A 23,021-nucleotide genomic window follows, 5' to 3' on the forward strand; every position below is an offset into this window, starting at 1 on the left:
AAGCATACACATTAGGACAAAAGGATCTGATGGCAAACTTAAAAAGAAGAACGAAACAAACCACAAAGAATGAACAACAGCAGTTCTCTTAGCAGCTGTGATGGTCTGCTTGTTGTCTGGCCTGGTAATAATTTCTGCTCTAGTTTCATAGAAGTGGTGTTTCTGCTATTTAAGCTACATTGGAATTTGTTGCACTTCTTTGTTTTCATTCTGATAAGACAAGTACATGCTTAGGCTATTTCTAAAGCTGTTTGGAGTTCACATGTAACTTCAGTGGTGAAATGCTGGGTCATTTTGGTCATGACTTAGTGGTGACTGCGCAGTTTCATCTCAGAATCCGAGGCTAGCCCACGTCCATTCTGGGAAACTGGAAAGGACTGGGTAGAATAGCAAACCAAGTTAATCAAACTGCAAATTCCTGTGTGGAGTAGAACTGTAACATTATGGGAAGCTACTCAATGACATATTAATATGCAACTTGGTTCTCTCATCATCCGATATGAGTCTCTATCAGCAAATATCAAACAGGGATTAGAATTCTTAATTATTGTATTTATTTTTAGTGCTTTTCTTCTCTGTCACAGCGTGTTAAGTTTTTCACTTCTTGATACTTTTTTTGAGTCAGATGGAACAGTGCTTTGTAAGCGGCGATTGCCTGGAGGTTGCCCAGGGTAGTGACTGCAATGCGAGCGCACACTTGGGGGTTCTGGATCCAGAGCGGGTTCCGGGTGCTCCAGGCCTCCGGTGTCGCCATGCGACCAGTCCTGGGAGCCAGCGCTCGCCGTTAGGCAGCAGGGAACCAAGTGAACGTGCCTGGCCGTGGGCGCAGGGCTCCCTGCAAAGAACGTTTGAAGACGTGGAGTTGTTCACTGGGTGATTTACGGGTGCTTCTCACTCGTCAACACAAGAATCATTTGTGGAAATCCTTCCATTTTTAAAAATCAATGTAAAATTGCTTTACTGAGGAAGGCAGTACATCTGCTAATAGGTTTGTGGGTTTGTTTTTTTAAGAGCTTTATGGAATTGTAGGAAGCATTTCTTGATTTTGTGAAATGTGCTGGCAATACCGAGGAATGGCTTATTTTGGAACAGAGACTATTACCCTGGAGCTCAGCCAGTTCAAGTCGGTTTCTCTGGAAGACTGGACCTCCTCTGGTTCTTGGCCCCCAAAGTACTCAGAAAATAAGTACCCACTTACTCGTCGTTAGAAATGACACCGTTTGCATCTCTCTCTCTTTCTCTCCTTGTGTTCAGTGTAGTGTAGACATAAACTGCTGCCCCGTGATCCTTCATTGCTTGATTACTTGTGAGTGACGGTGTGTCACGTGTTGGTGAACCCGCGCCAGACTTCCTCCCGAGCTGTAGGGGGGTCTGGCTCCTCCTGAGTGCTGGGGTTCCGCGTGCTCTGTGGGGGGAGGGGGGGCGCAGGTGTCATCGCTCTCGCTCTCGAGGGAGGGCCGGGCAAGCCTCCCCCGCCGAGGGCCATTTGTACACTCACGACGTCTTCCAGGCCACACCGAGCTCTCGGGCCGGGCAGGCGCTGGGGCCGTGGAGGAGCCCGTGGGGGGCGGCCGCACCCACGTCGCTGCCATGTCTGATTTCTCACTGACCAGTGAGTGCTTGAAACAACGTGAAATGCTTCCTACGCACAGAATCTTGTGGTCCTGCCCTAGAAGATCTCCCCCACCCCATGTACACACCCTCATTTTTAATGTATGCCAAGTAAAAAATGTTATTTGTTAATTAAAAGATCAGATCCTGAGGGTGAGGCTCCGCGGTGGAGTTCTTGCCTGGCATGTGGGAAGGCCTGGATTCCCTCCTCAGCACCAAAAAGGAGGGGGAAAAGTGTGTATAAATAAAAAGAAGAGTGAAAGAATGAATTAACTAAAAAAAATTAAGACCTCTTTTCTCACTGGCAATGTAGGGTTCTAAGGCAGCCCACCCTCTCAGCCCACAGGGGCTCAGACTTCCCCGTCTGGAAGACACGAATAGCATTCTAGAGAGTCTGGAGAGGCTGGAGAGTCCGTGGGGCTTGAAGCTGGTGGCCGGCCCTCCCCCACGCTGTGCAGGATTCCACGTGTAAACCACTTAGCCATGCTGGTCCCCCTCCCAGCCCCACACCAGGCCGGGCCCCGGGCCACCTGCACCATGAGACCTCCACGGAGTCGCTGGTCGGGAAGCCAGGGCGCTGGCTTCTCCAATTCCAGCCTGAGCTCTGGTCTGGCCCCTGGTACCTGGCGGCCAGAGCTGAGAGGAGAGGCGGGCAGGGCCGCGGGAGAGGCGAGGAGGCGGGCAGGGCCGCGGGAGGGGCGAGGAGGCGGCAGGGCCACGGGAGAGGCGAGGGCTCCCGAGAGAAGCCTCCCCGCCAGCACGCCCGACGCCCTAGCGTCCTGATGGAGCGGCAGGAACGGCTGTCCCCTCCCTGCCAAGGCGGGGTTTTCACGGTACCCGGCTGTCACGGGGGAGACGCTGAATGTCCTCATAGTGGATGCTAAATGCCCCCTCCCCCGGTAAAGGCTGTCCACGTAGTGGCTGAACTCTGCATTTACACAGCGCTGTTCCTTGCTTGATTCTTATCCCTGTACGATATTAATTCACGGATAGCTAAAGATTTACCAATTTCCTTACCGTAATTCTTCCGTGGCTGCGTGAGGTTTCATTATGTTGACATTTAGGAAAGGACAAAGCCAGAGGACATGGATTTTATCCACGGGTTGTTTAAATTCCCCTGGCATTTCCACGTGGCTTTCCGCTCGGCCCCGGTGGCTCCCGGCCCCTCTCCTGGGCGGGCACTGGGGCCCCACCCTGGCGCACCGGTGGAGTGAACGCCTCTCGGGCACTGGGCCCCCCCCCACTCACCGGTGGAGTGAACGCCTCTCGGGCACTCGGGCCCCACCCCCCCCACACCCCCCGCCCCTGCACCGGTGGAGTGAACGCCTCTCGGGCACTCGGGCCCCCCCCCCCCCACCGCGCACCGGTGGAGTGAACGGTGTGAACTCACAGAGACCTGCGCAGACTGACGGCACGGCTGTGATAACACACACTGGCTGATAAAAAAATATATCGTGCAAATACTTTGTTACTTAAGCGCTCTCACTACTCATGCTGCGCATAAAGAGCCCGATGGAAACAGGATTTGGGGGTGGCGTTACCAGTGTTCTAATACTTTGCTTGAACTAATCTTGATAGGCAGCGCCTCCTTCTCCCCCATCCGTTCCCGCGCCCCTTCTCTCAGCAGTGTGGCATAGGCAAAAGTTAAAATTAAAAAAGAGGGGAAAACAGAAAGAGTCTTGGTTGATAGAACGCCCCTGCGCCCTACGCTCCTGCCCGCTGTCCGTGGCCCCGGCGCTCGGGGGCCCGCGTGGAGTCTCCCAACTTGTCAGCCGCTCGCGTGTGGAGATGGAGACGGCGTCTCCCCGCACCTTGCTGTCAGGACCCGGCCAAGCCTGTGCCCTCAGCACTTGCCAAACTAACGGACAGCGCTTTCGTCTCCTTCCAATGTTGTTCTTCTTGATGCTTTTCCTGTCAGCTCCTCTGAGGCCCTTTTCTTCCTTCTGCGGGGGTTGGGGGGGTCTTTGCTTCTTCTGAAGGTCCCCAGCACACTGCGGGAGAAAAACCTCCCACAAAGGTTCCAGGACCTCGCTTGGGTTTTGTTTTTATTGGTAGCGGGCTCTCACTAAAATACCCACAAATGAGTGGATAATGTCGCTGTTGAATAAATAAATGCATCTGTTTATAGTAAGAGCCAAGTTGGTCCTGAGAATTGCATTCCACTTCTAAATCCTATATTTATTTCACTATCGTGCCTACATTTCCTTAGGAAAAGAAATATTGTTCTTGCATGTTAAGTATTAGCTTTAATTTATACAGAAGGAAGTACTTAAGATTAATCTCCCATAGATGGTACTGAGCGCTGGAAACTACCAGAAAGGAGCCACAGAGCCCATTCCTGGTCGCCAGCATGACAGGCTCAAGCTTTACATAGCAACTCTAGCTTAAAAAAAAAGAATAGGCTCTCTGAGTGTAAAGAATAAAAATGCAGATTAAGATTAAACATGGGTGCGCAGTTCAGTCTGATTATCTTAGCTATGAAGTTCTGGGGAGTAGAAATACAGATTTCATTTAGGAAGCTTGAGTATGAAATAGAGATGACTTCTAAGTCCCAAACACTTTTCAACTCAAACTGAAAACACGGTTTTTATTATCTAACTGTGTACATTCAAGTAATTAAAATAAAAGGATGAGATGATGATGGAGAAGAACTGGCTTGTGAGACCCTTTCCTCTTCCATACTCTAGGGTTTTCAGAAGAGATATTCTTCCCAAGCGTTTGCCAATGCTGAAAACAAAGTCACAAGAGAGACAGCCTTTGAATTTGGACCTGTGCCCTGGCTTCCCACAGTTATTTATTTACTTCTTCATTCTTTGCCTTCCATCCATCCATTCATCCAACTATCCGTCTATGAATTCATTCTTTTTAAAAAATCATTCTAGGGGTCAAACCCAGGGTCTTACACAAGCATCCTACCACTGAACCACACCTTAATAAACTCTTGAAATACTTATGGAGGATTATGTGTAAGTAATTGTATAAATTGGGGGGGGGTTGGATTTTTTAGCAGTATTGAGTTTGAACTCAGCGCCTTACGCTTCCGGTCTACGTGCTGCCACCTGATCTGCAACTCCAGGTCCTGTTGCTCTGTTTTTATCACGGGCTCTGACAGGTGCCTATCCCCGTATTAGTTGGGCTGGGATCTTAGTAACATCTCCCCAAGCTGATCTTGAACAAGGATCTCCCTGAGCTCTGCCTCCCAAGAAGGTGACATTACAATGCACATGATGTCTCTCTCCTATCCTTACAAACAGGTGGATGTTTAAGTCTTCAGCCTCACACAGACAGCCGCGTCCCTGGCACCCCGGCCGTGGGTGGCGGGGGTGTTTCAGGAGTGTGGGGTGCACCGCGCTGCTGCCTGTTTTGCTTTTGCCATAAGCAGAGTGAGTTGAGAAGGGCCGTGCACAGCCCGGGCCACAGCCCGACGACCCCGCGATTCACGTCTCCTTCGTTGCATCTCCTACAGGTGCTGTGGTCTCTGGAGCTGGGTCACTGGATTTCTGAGGAGCCCTTTGAACTGTCAACCCACTTCCCCGCAGCTCCCGTAAGTCGCTGTCCTTAGGACAGCAATGCAGCTTGGGATTCTCAGGATTCTAGCGCTTACACGCTTGGCGCACCTTCCCCTTCTGGGAACGCTCATGCTGAAACTAAGAACGCTCGGGTACGGAGCTTAAGAACGTCTGCCTCCCGATTTGTCGGACCACAGGTGTGAATGTGTGGATGCTCTGTGGAAAGTGGGGCAAACCAGATTCCAAAGGCCCACAGGGCCAGGGAGACGCACGTGAAGAAACTAGATTCTCAGAAAGGGAAGGCAGCAATATCTATCGTTTAATTTTTGTTGTTTTGGTTTTTTTGAGAAGGATGTGTTTATTGCAAGTGGAAGTTTCACTGGTAGATACAGCTATTGTGCCTTGATTATGCTAAGGCCATAATACTTGGATGTCTTCTTTCCCCTCTACCCGCCACCTAAACGTTCCTGACGTGTGAGAAGGCCAGGTGTTGAATGGAGACGTTCTAGGTTCTAAATGTGTCAGGTTGAGGCGTACTCAAGTAGGGAAAGTCTGGTTCGAGTGGAGGCAGGACTGTGCAGAGGCTGGCTTCTAGGTTGAGACGGTTTGTTCCTGTGAAGGCAGGCGTCTGGAGGAGATCTGCACGGCCCCTGCTGGGTGGTGGAGCGGCTGTGTGGCTGTGTAGTTGTCCTGTGCCTGGTACAACCCCTCCCGCCTGCCTGCTCTGTGCTCCCCTCACTGAGGCTAACCAGGTTGCTGCTTTGTTTCTAGTTTTCATTTTTAAGGGAACTGTTGTGATTTCCTTTCAACTTTGTAAATGTTTTCTTTTTTTTTTTAAGTGAGGGAATAAAAAGTCCTCCCAGGGAGATTGTTTGAAATACTGAGTAAGGAACTGAAGTGCAAAGTGAAAACACCAATCCCTCCCATTCCTGTCCTAAGAGATGATGGGTAACCCGGGATCATGAGCACTGCGGTAGCACAAGCTAGACTCCCAAATCCGTGTTTCCCGCGTGCGCCAGGCCTTGGTGTCCATTCAGCGTGTCCTTTGTGGTTTTCCCGCCTCGGGGTCAATCATCCCATCCCCGCCAGAACACCAGCCCCGCGGCGTCTGCAGCTGCGGAGCTTTCTGGTTACCCCGCGTGCCTTTGGCTTGATCTGTTCATGATGCCCCTGTGGAATTTTTCAAGCTTTCATGGTCCTCAGCCTGACTGTGAACACAGCAACTCACGAGGTCCTCCTGCGAGGGGCGGGGGGGAGGGGGAGCGGGGATGAACTGAGTCAGCAGAGGAAAACAGGACAGGATGAGAGGAAGACGGCCACGCAGGAAGAGCCGGCAGCAGACTTGACTCCAAACTTCCTACCCACTGACTCAGACTCCTTGCACAGATGTTCATTAGTATGAAATGCACTGTGCAAACTTCACAGGGAGTCACACGGTAGGAACTGTCTTGCAGTCCCCAGCGTTGAGCTGTGCTCTCAAATGTGTCTATTGAACAATTCAATAGACTGAACAATTCAGACTGTGAATAGTTGCTTGTGTTTTGTGTTCTGCAGTATCTCATTTGCTGATGAACTTCAAAATATTACAAAAGCGAATTGCATTTCTCCTTAATAAATCTAGCGGCGAGTCCTGAGATGTATAGCTTTGTGAGTGGCTTAAACAGAAGGATTTTTGCCAGCATAAGTTAAATGTTTGTGTCATTTTCTAAAATATATCTTACTAGAAGAGAAAGTAGACCTCTGGAGAAGTTAAATGCATAAATTTTTCATTAAATATCAAATGTTTCCTTGCCATGAGGCACAGTTGTATCATAACCAAATTACAAAGACTGTAAATATTATAATAAAAGTTAAACAGCATTTCACCTAATAAGTTATATTTAATTACTAAAAACACCTTCATACGTCATAGACACGCCAAACTGATAGTAAACCATCGTGGGAACACCCACTCCTTAGTGATTTCGGAGCTTCTGGGAGTTCTCACCTTACCAATCTGCAGTATGTATTCTTTGAGCATTAAATTAAAACCCAGCGGTCAACAGATAACGCAGATATACTGTTTTCAAAATGAACATTTGAAGCACCTAAGAGGAATTAAAAATGCACTGATTTTTTTTTTCCAAAATATTAAACTGCAATAACCACTTGCCGGGAACTCCCTGAATATACTTGTATCTACGCGTCTATGGCTTACAGGCTGTGGTGTTCCTCTCAGTGAGCTAGCGAGGCGAGTTCAGGACCGGGGCTGTGTCCAGTCCACAGATGGTGCCCGGGGGAGCGCGCGCGGCCCCGGGCCCGGTACGGCGCCGGCACTCCGCTTTCCAGTCGTCTGTGACAGCTCGCGCGTCACGCGCTTGGGCGTGGCGTGGGCACCCGGGCCGCGGCTGTCGTCGGGGCGACGTTGGGCCTTGAATCCGCCCCTCGGAGAGCGCAGTCCCACGGCGCGGCTTCCTCGGGTTTCCTTGGGTCTGTCGAGCGAAGCAGGCGTCGGGGGCGGGGTCCGCGGCGGCACCGGGAGCTCGGCCGGGCGGGGGGGAGGGGGCACGCACGCGGAGGCGTCCGGTCAGCCTTCCCGGGTGGGGCCACTCAGAAGTCCGCTGGCCGAATCATCATGGTGGTCGCCTTGAGCGAGTAGCCTGACCCCCTCCAGTAATACCACTTGATGCCGTTGAACTTGTTGGTGTTCTGCCTCTGCGGGTAGTACATCCCGTTCAGGTTCGAAGGCCCGCACGCGTCAAACCACCAGCCTGTGGAAGCAGAGCATCCGAGGCGTGAGGGCCGGGCCGGGGCCAGCCTCCCCCCCGCACCCCGGGGTCCGCGTGGCTCCGGGGTGGCAGGTTCCCCCGCAGGCTGCCCAGCCCCCACGGCCTTGCCCTGGGCCCAGGCCGGCGGCCGTGGCCTCCGGCAGGACTGGGCAGGGGAACGGGGCGTCTCAGAGCCGGTGGAGAGCCCCCCTCGGCCCAGCTGCTCCGCTCCGGAGCGCCCGAGGGGGCCGGCAGGTTTGTTTGGGTTGAAATAGAACCCAAATGTCAAGCGCCCGGCTTCGTGTTTAAAAAGAAAAACAAAGAACTTTAAAGCTAGAGCGGCCAATAGTAGAGAGAGCCCGGCAGCAGAGGGCGCCCTGCACAACGTGTGAGCAAGGACACCCCACACACAGACACGCGCACACACGCACACACCATAGTCCACGCGTAGGATGGTGCTAGGCTTTGCCGAAAAACTGAGTACCTCTCAAAAGCCTTGTGTGGGAGGGAAGTGAATGGATTCAGTCCAGAGGCTGCCTCGGGCGGGGAGGACTGCGATTCGTGCAGCAGCTTCTGAGACTGTGTGTGCTTGTGTGTGTGTGTGTGTGTGTGTGTGTGTGTGCACGCCTGCGTGTGTGCCTGCGTGCCTGCGTGTGTGTTTTCCTGTACTTAGCCTCTTCCGTTCAGGCTGGTCCTCTGCCATTTGAGCCACCCTGGACAGTGACCTTTACGGTGGATAGCTGGAGAGAGGAGCCGTGACCGCTCCTGTCCGGGCTGGCTTCCACCCGCGACCCTCAGACCTCAGCCCCCTGGGTCGCTAGGATCCCAGGCGCGAGCCACCGGCGCCTGGCTGGCTTCACGGCTCCCCACGGCTCCTCCGTGAGCCCAGCCCCGGGAGGCCGAGGCAGGAGGATCTCGGGGGCTCCCCAGTGCGTCCGCATCCGGGGTGTTTGTGCAGACGGCTGTGAGCACGGTTCCGGTTCCTTCTTCCCTGACCACTGTCCTCAGCATGAGCGGAAGCGGATACAGCGCGAGAAGTGCGTTTGTGAACGCCCATGTGCGTGCGTGCGTGTGTGTGTACACCCGTGCGTGTGTGTGCGTGTGTCCTCTGAGTGCTGTCCAGAGAACGGCGGACACCTTACTGCGCCGGGCCCTCCCCGTCCAGCCCGCGGTGGGCGTGGCCGCCCCAGCCCCTGCTCCCCACCTGCTCTCTTGGACTGCTTTGCACCCACCAGGTCTCCTTCCTCGTTCTCTCCTCACCGCCCCCCCATCTTGATGTGGGTAAATGGACGCATTGAGTCCTCGGCTGCCAGTGCGTTTCCCCTGCTCTCCAGCGGAGATGGAAATGGCAGCCGAGCCCGGAGGCTGGAGCTCCAGCTGGTGGGGGGAGGCCGGCAGGAGGGAGGGCTGGGTGTCTTTGCCCTCCCCTCCCCCCAGAACCAGTGAGGACCCAGTCCCGCCCCCCCCCCCCCCGCGTCAGGCCAGTGTGTCTGTGGGGCGTGCGGCTGCCACGGGCCCACGTGCTCCCCCCCCCCGCGTCAGGCCAGTGTGTCTGTGGGGCGTGCGGCTGCCATGGGCCCACGTGCTCCCCCCCCCCCCGCGTCAGGTCAGTGTGTCTGTGGGGCGTGCGGCTGCCCCACTCCTGGCCCACCCGGATGGGAAGCGCGCGCAGCCCACCTCCCGTGAGCATCTGGGAGCACTTGCAGATGCATTTGTCGTTGTCCGCGTCCTTTGTGCTGAAGTCATTTCCTGGCTGGCTGATGCTGCTGATTTTACCCGCCGTGCCCGTGAGTCCTTTGAGGTGAATCCTGTAGGCGTGCAAAGGAAAACATAAAACCCGTCATTGGCTCGGGCCGTTGAGTGACCGTAGTGGAAAATTTTTCAAGGCGAGGAATTCCATTCTCCCCAAGCGCGTTGTGAGCCGGGCCCCGCACCCCAGTGCCCACGCGGAACAAAAGAGGTTGCTCTGCTATAAACAGGAACCGACTTATCATCAGATCCTTCGGCACAGGGGATGTTTTCATGCAAACTTTAACACAAATCGCCCGCACAAATATCAGCAGGGACCGTGATTTGTTTTCCCGCTGCTTTCCGATACACGGAGGTGACTACAGCGCGAAGGTCGCCCGCCCCCTTCCAGGGCCCCGAGGTGACGGGGTCCAAGCTGCCTGGACGGCCTCGGCATCCTTGTCCCCCTGGGGTGGGGGTGGGGCGCGGAAGGCAGCCGACAACGGCCCTGCGTTTGGGATGGAAGTCTATAGAACTGCTTAGAAAATGTCCCTGGGGCTGCCTGGCCTCCGTGCCTCGCGGCCTGGACGCCGCGCTCCCGCCCTGCGGCTGTGAAGAGCCGAGGCCCCGGGCTGGGGACACGGATGGGAGTGGAGCCCATGGCCCTCCGCGGACACCCGCCGCACGGGGGGAGGGGGGCCCTCCGCGGACACCCGCCGCACGGGGGGAGGGGGGCCCTCCGCGGACACCCGCCGCACGGGGGGAGGGGGGCCCTCCGCGGACACCCGCCGCACGGGGGGAGGGGGGCCCTCCGCGGACACCCGCCACACGGGGGGAGGGGGGCCCTCCGTGGACACCCGCCACACGGGGGGAGGGGGGCCCTCCGCGGACACCCGCCACACGGGGGGAGGGGGGCCCTCCGCGGACGCCACACGGGGGGAGGGGAGCCCTCCGCGGACACCCGCCGCACACCCGCCGCATGGGGGGAGGGGAGCCCTCCGTGTCCCCGCCGTGGGGCCCTCGGAAGCTCTTTCTGTCCAGCCCCTCCCCGCCCTGGCTCGGCCTGACACCTCCCCGCCCTCTCCTCCGGTGCCTCTCGACTCCCCTGGAAGGTTAGTTCTCGTGCCCCTCATCAGCCGTGCCCGGAGGCCAGCAGATCGGGGAAGAAGGCTGCTCGTGGAGTCCGTGTGCCGAAGGCCCGCACATCCTCCCGTGGTCTACTAGCTTAGCGCGCTTTCTGACACACTTTCATTTTGGTGCGTCTAGCCTTGCCCCTAAAGTTGCTCTCAGTGGCCACGGGTTGATTATGAGTGACCCCAGGGTGAACGGGCAGTGTGGACGATTTAACAATTAAGCCTCCGTGTGTGTGTGTGTGTGTGTGTGTGTGTGTGTGTGTGTTAAACTGCCAGAATGTTTGTGAAAAGTGGCCATTTGTAAGAGGTAGTCCAGTTTTATTAAAAGAACCTAGTGCTGTCAATTCGTTTATCCATGTCTTATTCTAACATGTCTTCAGTTATCCAATAGTTAGGAATAATAGTCCCCTGAAGAATATTCTTCGGGGTCATAAAAGCAGATGCTGAACACATTCAGCATTTCGAAGCATTCAGAATTGCCCACCGTTTCAGTACATCACACTGGCATCGTGCTTTATTAGGGGTGTAATTTTTATGCAATGCCTCTTAGGTTGCCAAGTAAATTAAGACTTAAGCCAGCAATGTGGAAGGGTGGTATTGGCAGTGCTGGGGTTTGAACCCAGGGCCTTTGCTGGCTAGGTTGGCATCCTGCCACGTTCTCAAACCCCCAGGGTGTGCTTCTTAAATGGCATATCCCAAAACTGATTGCATTTCTAAAGGAAATATTGGCTAAAAACCATCTCAGTTTAAAGTATTTTTGTAAAATGTCAGCATGCCAGGGTAATGACCCGTTTTGTAAAATCTTCTTACACAAACGATCTAATCCTTAATTTTGTGTTTCTTTCTTTTTTAACATTTTTTTCAGCTTCTCTATTGTAGATTCCTAATCATTGCCAGTTGAGAAAATATTTAGCTTGGAGGAAAGGCTGCCAGGACGCTCGTGTCTCCGAGCCCGTGGACATCCCGAGCTCGCTGAGTCAAGGCCACGCGGAGACCCGGCCGCCCCCTCCTCTCCCCGCGCCCCCGCCATGGGCAGCGGAGACCGTGCTTCCTTGACTTTTGGAAAGCCACGTCAGAGCTTCTCAAAGCAGGCTCCTGAGTCTTCACCCACTGGCTCCAAAGCTGGTCACCGAGGTGTCGCTCCGTGCTGGGGCCCCCGGGCTGCCCCCCCCCCCCGGCATCCCCCACGATGGTCAGAGGCGGGCGCCCAGGAGGTGGGAGCGGCCCGCGAGGACCCCTGAGGCATTGCTACGAGCTGCCCTTGCTCCCTTGCCCAGAGAGGAGGGGGTTCACTCCAACCCATGGCCCAGACACCCCGAGCGGAGGCTAGCCATCTCCTGAGCCACCCCGCCTCTGTCCGCCACGCACATCTGTGGAAGCACCCCTTGGTCAGCCGGGCGCCCGCCATTGGCACATGCAGGGTTGTTGGCCCCCCGTGGGCGGGGACAAAACCCATCTGAAGGAGCTGCGGTGGCCAGACGTGCCCCCCGTCCCGGAGAGCAGAGGGGCTGAGAGCCGTCCCACCCAGCTTTGCCATTTTTTAACCTGGCGGCTAATCCCGACTGAGCAAAACGGCTTCATGTGTTTCACCTTCCGAAAGTGCACTGCCTTTGGAAGAAAATCGGAAGCCACAGGTGTCGGTCAGCCGCGACGTCTGTACGGCGTCTACCACAGGGACACACGGGCACGCACTCACCCTTCGTGTAAGCGTGCAGGATCTAGTCTTTGGGGGTGCACAGAAAAGAGGGCTAAAGGCCGTCCTCAGGAAGTTTCCTTTGTAGGATGTGAGCTAACAGAATTTCACAACTCAAGAAGCTCAGCAAAGGCAGCAGTGACTCTAAAAGCGAGGCAGTTGAGCGTCATCTGCGTCTAGATCTTGGTTGCATGGCTGTGGGCGGCTCTTGCATTCAGGGCCTCACCCCCCCCGGCCCCCCACCCCCCGCAACAGAAGGTCCTCTAGAGGCCTGCGATTACCGATGCGTTACCTGTAGTTGAGCTCCTCGCCGGACAGATAGAAGTGCTCGTAGAGTGAGTAGGCCTCGCTCCCTTCCCAGTCCTTCAGGTGGATCTTCAGCACGTAGCGCCGCTCGTTGGTCAGCCGCGAAACAAACTCGTTCCCCAGCCAGTACTCTCCCGAAGGGCTGCCAAACCCCTGGGGGCCAAGCAGGAGAGTCCATTACTCCACCTGCTGTTTCCTACAGAGTCTACCATCAGCTCGTCAGGGGGCCGTGGGATGACAGCAGAAAGTGTTCCGACCCTGGGGAAGTGTGCGATCTTTCACCAGGGAAATAATTTGTGGGGGAAGGGGGGCTAGGAGTCTCACAGATGTTCCTGCACAGGCTGGCTTCCAACTGAGAGGCTCAGATCTCAGCCCCCTGAGTAGCTACGATTACACACATCAACCACCAGTGGCTAGGTTTGGTAATTCTTTTAAAATGCTTCTGTTAAATGGGGACCTGAGAAACATTTATTCTAGGTTCTGGGGTTTGAATTCGGGGGCTGGGCACTGTCCCTTAGCTTTTTCCATCAAGGCTGGTGCTTTACCACTTGAGCCACAGCTCCACTTCCAGCTTTTTGGTGGTTAATTGAAGTTAAGGCTCTCGTGGACTTTCCTAACCAGGCTGGGTTCGAACCATAATCCTCAGATCTCAGCCTCCTGTGTAGCAAGGATGACAGGCATGAGCCACCAGTGCTCAGACTTTAAGAAGACTGATTGTGAGAAACTACGCTGTTCTAGAAGAACATTAGCATTAAATTAATGAGCACTGTCTGGGGGACCGTCCAGCCGAGGCAGAAGGGTGGCATCTGTGCCCTTGGGGCCGGGTGCGAGGCCCCGTGTCCTGGGTTTGGACACACAGTCCCAGTCACTTGGACTGGAACTACTTTCTTTACTGGCGACCGGAACACTGGCTGGAAAGAATTTTCCTAAAACTCTTGGAAAGTCATTAGCCAATTGGGGGTTTGGGGTGAAGGTTCTGACGATGCTGCCAGCTTCCACCAGGGAAAGGCTTGCTCTGGAGATGGCCCGACTGTCTCCGTACCGCTTTATACTCCTTCCAGGTCCTCTGGAAGTCCACGCTGCCATCCTCGCGGTGCTGGATCACGGTCCACCCGCCTCCGCCCGTCTCCATGTCGCAGTAGGCCTGCGGGGGAGGGGCACAGTGACGCGGGGCCCCAGCGCAGGCGCCAGCCCTGGAAGAGCCCTGCCGGGGCCCCGGGACAACGCCCGGGGTCCAGCTCGACTCGCTAACTCTTGACGTGAGAAATAAATACGCATAGGGATACAATCTGATATGCAGATGGGGATGCAACCTTCTGGTCATCGTCTGCTCCGGGGTAAATAGCCCGGTGCCCTGGCAGACCCAAGGTGGGTAATCTGGGGAAATTCGTTGTCAGTGATGCAGGGTAGCGGAGGCCCACGCCTCCTCTGCCCTGTAGAGACACTGAGTCGCCCTGTCCCACGTCCTCGCGCCTCCGAGCCCTCGGGCGGCCTCCGTGGACAAGTAACAGGGTTTTCCTGTCCACCCTGAGCACCAAGGCCACGTGACTCAAACGGCCCCAGCTCAGGCTGCCCTGGGCTTTGCTTACGACCTACGGTATTTTTCTCCCCAGATCGTTAGTTCTGCTTTTTGAACAGACTCGGTGGACCTCAGCCCTGTCCAGACACAGAATTCTTTCTCGGGCTTAAGAGCAGACATGCTCATTTTCAGCCCCACTGTTGTTTTGTTAGGGAATTCAAGACCTCTAAAAATGAGATTACATAAACAAGGTTTTCAATAATGAGATTATAAGAGGACCAAAAACAAAGTTACCAGAAACTAAATTACATTCCCTAGAGCACATAAGGTAGGAAATGGTAACATATCGGAAGCAAAGCGTAAATAGCCTTCCTTTGTTGTGTTCCACGGTCTTCCAGAAAGGGAGGGAGCCCCTCTGAGCAGGGCCAGCTTACTGTGTGAACTGGCCTTGGCTATGACAAGAGTGAAAAGGGAACCAATAGAGGGCAGGGTCCTGTCCTCTCACACACAAGGGACAGGGTCCCACGGCAGTCTCCTGGCTCGCGGAACTAGAATCCCTCCTCCTTGGGACCTTTCCCTCAGGATTCCTGTCTCTCCCCACGAAGATCCCCAGCTCATATTGCCTTCCCTACGACCATATTGTTTGGAAACGAAAGACAATCACACTTTCAATGAGAACGTTATTTCTCTGGTTTCAACCAGTCGGTTACATAAACTTGCTCTGCTCAAGGAAAGCCTTCGCTGTCAGTCACCCTGCTTTGATGTTTGTTTCCTGAGTGTCATTCCGGTGGTTGTGATACACCACTCTCGTCCAAACTCTGTGCCAGATATTTTGCATATGTTGTATAACAGCATTCTGAAATTTTGACAGCTGAAGTGATTCAATTAGAGCTGATTCATCTTATCAGTCATTCGGTTGTTAAATACTGGGTAGGACTTAACTAAGGTCTTCTGAATTCCTGTGTAATAGGTTTTCCACTATTTCATGCTGTAGAAAACAGAGAAACCTGACCCCTCAGTTAATAGGCCAAAAGTCCCTCAGCCCGGCTCCAAGTTGAAATCATGAATAATACTGCTTCTTGTGCGCCTGTGGTCAGCAAAGCAGCAAGCTCTGCTCAAGTCTGTGGCTTTGAGAGCCGTGTAGTAAACTCCTGCAACGGACGGGCCTGGCCCCACACTGCTCAAGTCTGTGGCTTTGAGAGCCGTGTAGTAAACTCCTGCAACGGATGGGCCTGGCCCCACACTGCTCAAGTCTGTCTGCGGCTTTGACTCCCTGGGTTCGCAGAGAAGTTGCCACCGCAGCGTCCTCAGCGGCAGAGATGAAGCTTCCATGCACCAACGTGGTTCCTCCCCAGCCCACCCCTGTTCTAAGAACATTCCCTCCTTCAGAGCCAAATCACCACTGCGGAGCTAATGGTTATTGAATGATATCTACAGACACGCTCTCTCTTGTTTAGAGGACAAGCTTATCTTGTTATGAGATTCAGAGGCCAGAGCACATAGCTGACTTGAGCCACATTACTGTTCTTCCCGACTCCATTAGGGACCATGACAAGGCTAATTAGAACCTTTTCTTAATACTCCATCCAGAAGGTTTATTTAAAAAGTACAACAACAGATGATTTATAAAAACCGAAGCCTTATGGTTCACTGGGTTATGAAACTTGCAGAGAGAGATAGTGTTCAAATAGTTTTCCACATAGCCAGGAGATATTAGGTGAAAAATGATGAAGTCGATTATATCAGGATCAGAAAGACAGAAGTTCTCGGATAGGGCCCAAGAGCTGGCCGCTCCAGTTACAACAACCCTGGGGGCAGGTAGTACTTGATTAGCATGCAGCTGTCTGACATCTTGCTGTAAAGCTTGGTGCTTTGCAGCAAGCAAAGCCTGATTTAATTGTCGAGCTTCATTCAGCTCAAAGGAGTTGGCTAAGTGACTGAATAGCAGACACAGAGATAAACAGTAGGAGTCAAGTGTCCTAGGAAGCTGAGGGCAGGGGCTACGAATGTGGCTTAGAGGTAGAGCACTTGCCTAGCATGCATGAGGCCCTGGGTTCGATTCCTCTGTACCACATAAACAAAAGAAATTAGAACTTTTAAAAGAAATTGAGGGGGCTGGGAATATGGCCTAGTGGCAAGAGTGCTTGCCTCGTATACATGAGGCCCTGGGTTCAATTCCCCAGCACCACATATACAGAAAATGGCCAAAAGTGGCGCTGTGGCTCAAGTGGTAGAGTGCCAGCCTTGAGCAAAAAGAAGCCAGGGACAGTGCTCAGGCCCTGAGTCCAAGGCCCCAGGACTGGCACACACAAAAAAAAAAGAAATTGAGGGCAGGAATCTTAGGCTTCTAATTAGCATGCTTCTCATGAATGCCCTCTTACAGTGCATATTTTATACAAAACCTTAATTAATTTAAAAAATGAAGTTTCAGTACTCAGGCTTTTTATATATAAAAAAAAAACCTGCCCAAAGAAACACTGAACATTCTGTTCTCAAGTTCGGTGACGCAGGGCAGAAGTGTGTACCAGGCCCCGCAGAGCAGCTGTCCTGTGATCTTGGCAGCACCCTGATACAACAGCCAAGACCCGCCCTGGGTACTGAGCTTTCATTGCCACAGCCCCCCAAGTGCTTTGGGGGGGGGGGCTGGGCGGCTGATCGCTGTTCCCCATTCGTGACCCGGAGGCTGGGAGCCACGCATGGGTACAGCCGGAATGTCCACCCCAGCCCATCTAGATCCGCCCAGAGCTCAGGCCCGGGAGGGAATTCGGAGGTAACCCAATCTCGACCACTTACTTTAGAGCAAAGAAAAGTCGAGGTTTTGAAAGATTATTGCTCCCTGCTGTGTAAATGAATCTATTTTCACTGCAAATGCTTGAAGGGAACATAAATCCTGGTGTGTCCAGCCACGCACTGCTACTCACAGCAAGATCCCAGAATAGCAGATGTTTCCATCTTTGCGGAGCGCGCTGGTGAGTGAGGGGTGAGGGGCCCCGGGGCGGGAGTGCGGGGAGCAGGGCCATCCACCCGATCCGCAGCCTGCCGCGCTCTTCCCTGGGTGCCCCCTCCCTGTCCTCCCCAGACCCAGACCCGCCACGCACCCAGGGCAGAACAGCGTGCACCACGCGGTCCTGCAACCCGCACAGCCGAGGGGGCCGGCCGGACGGCGCGGCCTGGGGTCATCCGCTTCGTGCGCTTCCCCCCTCTGACGGCACTACTCCTAGGCCGCTGGGACATGAGCTGATTTTCAAGGTTGGTTTAGAGCAGCATGAGTGAATTAGAACGATTTCTTCGGAAGGCGTTATCTCAAGCCGCATAGTACTTATCTCTTTAATTCATAATCAAGGTCTATGTGACCGTTTCAAGTTCCACATCTTTAAACCCTTAAATGCTTGTGATTCTCTTCGATACCCTGTTAGATGCTGGAGCAAAGGCTGAGTTCAGAAAGATTCTTCCTCCGGGAGACTGCAGTTCCCAGAGGGCTGGGCTGGGCTTTGCTGGGCTGGGTTCTAGGTGAGCTGCTTTGGTGTTTAGCTGTAGCCGCGTTTGCAGACCAGGCGCACGGCTGTCCAGAATGAAGGCTGCCCTTCGCACTGATGCTCATGCAGTGCCAGCCTGCCTCATCAAACCTCCCAGGGAAGCACGCGGAACTGCTTCCGGGGCACGGAGGGCGATTGTCTTTCACAGGCCCTGGGGAGTGACACTGGCAGCCGTGGTCGGTCTGAGCTGCATGGGCTGAGCTTGGCCCGCTGGCGGGCACGGGTGGGGCGTCCAGGAGTGAGGAACGCAGCCCCGGGTCACGCCTGTCATCCTAGCTCCTCAGGAGGCTGGTGAGATCTGACCATCTGTGTTCAAAGCCAGCCCGGGCAAGAAAGTCTATGCCACTCTTATTTCCGGAAGGGGAGCTGTGGCTCAAGTGGCGGTGCCCCAACGTTGACGGAACAGGCTAAGGGGCGGCAGCCAAGCCCTGAACTGAAGCCTCGGCACTAACACGAGAGAGACACGGGGCCAGGAGGGGGCGGGACATTACTCTCACGGGCAGTGTCCACCCCACCTCTGCTGTGGGCTCGGACCCCGGGGCCTCCCGGGCCCCTGGCGGAAGGCTGCGCCTGCCTCCGTCATGACACCGAGATGTCCCTGGCCTGGGCACTGTGCTGGCACCTGGGCATCGGAGGGCAGAGGCGCCGGCCGCGTGGCCCAGAGGACAGAGCAAAGCCCAGGGCTCTAGAGAAGTCCCTGACAACGCACTGGAAGTGCTACTGTTTTGTTGTTGTCGATACTGTTGCTGTGTACCCAGCCTGGCCTTGAACTCCAGGCTGGAACTATCTGCCCATCTCTGTAAAAAGTTGACCTTTTTTTTCAAACCTCTACTGCTAAGTATATGTTTACCTTTCTAATATTACATGTGATGAGAAGGGAAATGCTTGCAAATCACTTCGGCATACCAAGGGACCACAGCTGTCCCAAATGAGTCACGCTGGGGACTAAGGATGAGCTGAATGGGCCTTGGTTTTGTTCGTTTGTGTTTCGCTTTGCTTTGTGTTTTTCCTCTGTGCCTGACAGGCCCTCAGATCACACCCTGCCACCTGAGCCGCACTCTGCTTCCAGCTTCCTGCTAGCTGATAGGACAGAAGGGGTGAGGATTTGTCTTTGGGGAGTGGCTTCAAACTGTGATCCTCAGGTCTCAGCCTCCTGAGTAGCTAGGATTTTATGCATGAGCTTCTCGTGCTCTTGAGGTGTTTTGGTTGTCCCTCTCATGAAACACAAACATTTCTTTTAAAGAGGAATCAAAATAAAAGCTAATACTTGCAAGCACCACAATGATTCCCTTGGCTTTATACAATTAATATATGTTAGTAACGTTTTTAAAGAGCAGCTGTATTTTATGTGCACTTAAATTTGTGGGCAATTGCCTACACTTTAAGGAAAATACCAGTCTACTCACTCAGAGTTTTTCCTGCTGTTGTTGACATTAAGCTAGATCTCTACACCATTAACATGGAGGGTCACTGCTCCCTGAAGAGTCCTTGGCCAGCACTGGGCACGGTGGCTCCTTCCCCAGGGCTGGGAGGGCGAAGGGCAGCTCCGCCCCCTCTGGAATGACCCGCGGGGGGCCAGGAGCCGGGCCGTGAGGTCTTACCTTTATCTCCTCGGTGGAGTTGGGGAAGGTTAAGGCGTAGATGCCACTGGTGGTCAGTCCTGATTTGAAGACTTCAGCACAGTCCCTGAAGACGATTTGTTCTTCTTTCGTGGTAAAGGAGTTCTTGACTGCATTTGAAAAACAGAAAGGCAAGTAGGTCAAGTTCGTAGGGCGTGGAGCTCCTCGAAGCTGGAGACCGTCCTGGCCCCAGCGCCTCCTGGGGGCTACCTTTCCTTCTGTCTGTGAACATGGGGGAAATAAGATCTCTCTCAAGAGAAGAGAGCGAAACAAATCGGAAAACACACGCTCCAGCCTGGCAGCCGCCGCCGCCCCGCGTGCCGGCCCTGTGGTCCCGCTGCTGCTTGGGGACTTGGGCGTGTAGGCACGAAGTGGTTCCTCTGCGGAAACGGAGACCACTGAGTCACAGGAGGGGAATGTGCGGGGGTGTGCCCGTGCTCTGCGGGTGACGCGCGTGGGACTCACACCCGCCGAGCAGATCCGTGTCCCAACAGGGCTTGAGAGGAGACTGACAAAGGGAGCATAGGAAGGTTTAGGCCACATTGAGCTAGAAAGAAAGTCGCAAGCGATTTGAAGGCCACAAAGATGGTGCATCGCGTCTACTCTAATGACTGGAGAGCTCCCCCCCCCCCCCCCCCAGTGTCTAAGAGAAGCTGAGTGATAAAACAGTGATGAAGAAGGCCAAAGGTACTCAAGGACCTGGCTACACTCAGGACCCGCGCCTCCTTAGCGACCGTGTTATGCCAGTCGCTGGAAGCTTGATCTCGGCTTCCCTGCCGGGGGGGGGGGGGGGATAACTGAAAAAACAATCAGTGAAGGCCCCCCTCCCCCCCCCAGTTTAGTAGCTTGCCAACCTTGCTCATCTGATGATGGGACAAACGCAAAGTAGGATTTTCACAGACTTGAATCAAAAAGGATGTCTGAGCCATTCAGCTCACGCGATAGTTCATTAGCACGAGGCCTATTTCGTCTCCTCCCCCCTCGTCCTGTTTTGAGACCCCCACGGAGCTCGCCTATGGAATGTCCCAGGGGAATAATGACACGTCGGGAAGATGAGGCCCGGGCAGGCGACTAGCACTGCGGAAGAGGCGAGCCGGCGCCACTCACAGTGGGGGGTCGCTATCAGGGTCATGGGGACTCACGGTGGGGGGTCGCTATCAGGGTCATGGGGACTCACGGTGGAGGTCGCTATCAGGGTCATGGGGACTCACGGTGGAGGTCGCTATCAGGGTCATGGGGACTCACGGTGGAGGTCGCTATCAGGGTCATGGGGACTCACGGTGGGGGTCGCTATCATGGTCATGGGGACTCACGGTGGAGGTCGCTATCAGGGTCATGGGGACTCACGGTGGAGGTCGCTATCAGGGTCATGGGGACTCACGGTGGGGGGTCGCTATCAGGGTCATGGGGACTCACGGTGGAGGTCGCTATCAGGGTCATGGGGACTCACGGTGGGGGTCGCTATCATGGTCATGGGGACTCACGGTGGAGGTCGCTATCAGGGTCATGGGGACTCACGGTGGAGGTCGCTATCAGGGTCATGGGGACTCACGGTGGGGGGTCGCTATCAGGGTCATGGGGACTCACGGTGGAGGTCGCTATCAGGGTCATGGGGACTCGCGGTGGAGGTCGCTATCATGGTCATGGGGACTCGCGGTGGAGATCGCTATCAGGGTCATGGGGACTCACGGTGGAGGTCGCTATCAGGGTCATGGGGACTCGCGGTGGAGGTCGCTATCATGGTCATGGGGACTTGCGGTGGAGGCCGCTATCATGGTCATGGGGACTCACGGTGGAGGTCGCTATCAGGGTCATGGGGACTCACGGTGGAGGTCGCTATCATGGTCATGGGGACTCACGGTGGGGGGTCATTATCATAGTCATGGGGACTCACGGTGGAGGTCGCTATCAGGGTCATGGGGACTCACGGTGGGGGGGTCGCTATCATGGTCATGGGGACTCACGGTGGAACATCACTATCATGGTCTATGGTCATGGGGACTCACGGTGGAGGTCGCTATCAGGGTCATGGGGACTCACGGTGGGGGGTCGCTATCATGGTCATGGGGACTCACGGTGGGGGGTCATTATCATAGTCATGGGGACTCACGGTGGAGGTCGCTATCAGGGTCATGGGGACTCGCGGTGGAGGTCGCTATCAGGGTCATGGGGACTCGCGGTGGAGGTCGCTATCAGGGTCATGGGGACTCGCGGTGGAGGTCGCTATCAGGGTCATGGGGACTCACGGTCGGAAGTCGCTATCATGCTCATGAGGCTGCCCACTTTCTCCGTCAGCTCCTGCTGCTGCCTCTGCAGGGCGGAGTTGTTGGCGGTGGCGCTGAGCAGCTGCTTCTCCAGCTCCTCGATAACCGAGTGCTGCCGCGACACCAGCACCTGCAGCTGGTCCTTCTCCTCCCGCATGGCCTGCAGCTGCTCCGTGTGCTTGTCCTCCATGTCCAGCACCTTCCTCTCTAGGAAACTGACAGGGAAGGCTCCAGTTAGAGCCTCTGGGGCATGCCTTCTCCCCTCGTTGGCAGACAGGTCGCCACGAGCGCGTGCTCCCGTTGGGAGGTGCCGGGAGTCCACTGAGACCTTCCCTGGGAAGTCAAGCCTCGGTGCGACACGAACGCCACGCTTCCCTGGGTACTCAGGGCGCTCCCCACCTGGTCTCGGCGCTCCCCACCCGGTCTTGGTGCTCCCCCTCCGCTCTGGATGACATCTCACTTTCCATTGATTGCATTCATGCTTTTAAAAAAAAGACACATGACCTACGCACAAGGCATTCCTTAGGACTTTGGAGGGGGCTTAAGAGACAAAAACATGATCGACCATAAATGCTGGAAATCCAGAAATCCGAAAGCCCTTCATCTCGTCCAGCTAACGTGACAAAGCTCTAAATGTCTCCACTCTAGAAGAAAAACCGCCAGCAAACTGCAAGGTTGGTGTTGGTACTGAGTCAGAAGTTACCACCCGAGAGCACACGCAGACCACGCGAATGCTCTGTCACCAGTGTCACCCGGGACGGGGCAGGGGAACCGACCATCGGCTCCGTGACGCATCCAGCCGGGCCGTCTCGGACGGTCCCCTCCCCGGGTCTCAGCCGCGTTCCCACTAAGTGAATGCCTGTCCTGGTCAAACAAGCCTGTAAATTAGGCTCACGGCCAGCAAGGACAACCCCACAAGCCTCCACGCGTCCCCCGCACGAAACGTGAAATCAGTGTTCTCCGTTCTTGGCGTCACATTTCTATTTCCTACTGTGCAGAAGAGAAATGTGAAATGTGAAAGAGAAATATTTGGGTAAGGAGAATCTATTTTTTTTCAAACCCTAAATCAGTAATGAGTTGAACCTGGTACCCAGGAAGCAGAAAGAAGTACTTTCCGTTTAGTTCTGTATCCGTGAGGGGCTATGAGAACGTTTCTCACCACTTCTGCTTAAGACTAGAGCAGTGTTTAAAAACCTGTGAACAGGAAGAATGTCGTGTGGTAACCATTCTCTATGTCATTGTGTATCTCCATTAAAAAAAAAGAAGAAGAAAGAAGCAGATTGTATATATGTGTAAAGTCTCCTTCCTACGTCCCCAGCTAGAATAAACCTGTAAAGCAGGCCCCTCCTGGCACCT

The 23,021-nt window shown here is 54.6% G+C and overlaps 2 protein-coding genes across 3 annotated transcripts in view; one reads left to right on the top strand and one right to left on the bottom strand.

The window, feature by feature from the left end:
- Positions 1–23,021, top strand: part of Mcph1 (microcephalin 1) — a 128,988-nt gene that overhangs the window by 40,852 nt on the left and 65,115 nt on the right. Inside the window, exon 12 of the mRNA XM_048330960.1 lies at positions 5,078–5,155. Within this exon, the coding sequence (XP_048186917.1) occupies positions 5,078–5,155 (78 nt within the window). The remainder of the gene's footprint in view (positions 1–5,077; positions 5,156–23,021) is intronic.
- Positions 7,615–23,021, bottom strand: part of Angpt2 (angiopoietin 2) — a 42,203-nt gene continuing 26,796 nt past the window's right edge. For both annotated transcript variants that reach the window (XM_048330277.1, XM_048330278.1), the window contains exons 4-9: positions 21,648–21,880; positions 19,384–19,511; positions 13,770–13,871; positions 12,714–12,880; positions 9,545–9,675; positions 7,615–7,870 (exon numbers count right to left, since the gene is read on the bottom strand). In XM_048330277.1, the coding sequence (XP_048186234.1) occupies positions 7,710–7,870; positions 9,545–9,675; positions 12,714–12,880; positions 13,770–13,871; positions 19,384–19,511; positions 21,648–21,880 (922 nt within the window). In that variant the 3' untranslated portion in view covers positions 7,615–7,709. The remainder of the gene's footprint in view (positions 7,871–9,544; positions 9,676–12,713; positions 12,881–13,769; positions 13,872–19,383; positions 19,512–21,647; positions 21,881–23,021) is intronic.

Source organism: Perognathus longimembris, chromosome 21 (genome assembly GCF_023159225.1).
Source record: "Perognathus longimembris pacificus isolate PPM17 chromosome 21, ASM2315922v1, whole genome shotgun sequence".
NCBI classification, from domain to species: Eukaryota; Metazoa; Chordata; class Mammalia; order Rodentia; family Heteromyidae; genus Perognathus; species Perognathus longimembris.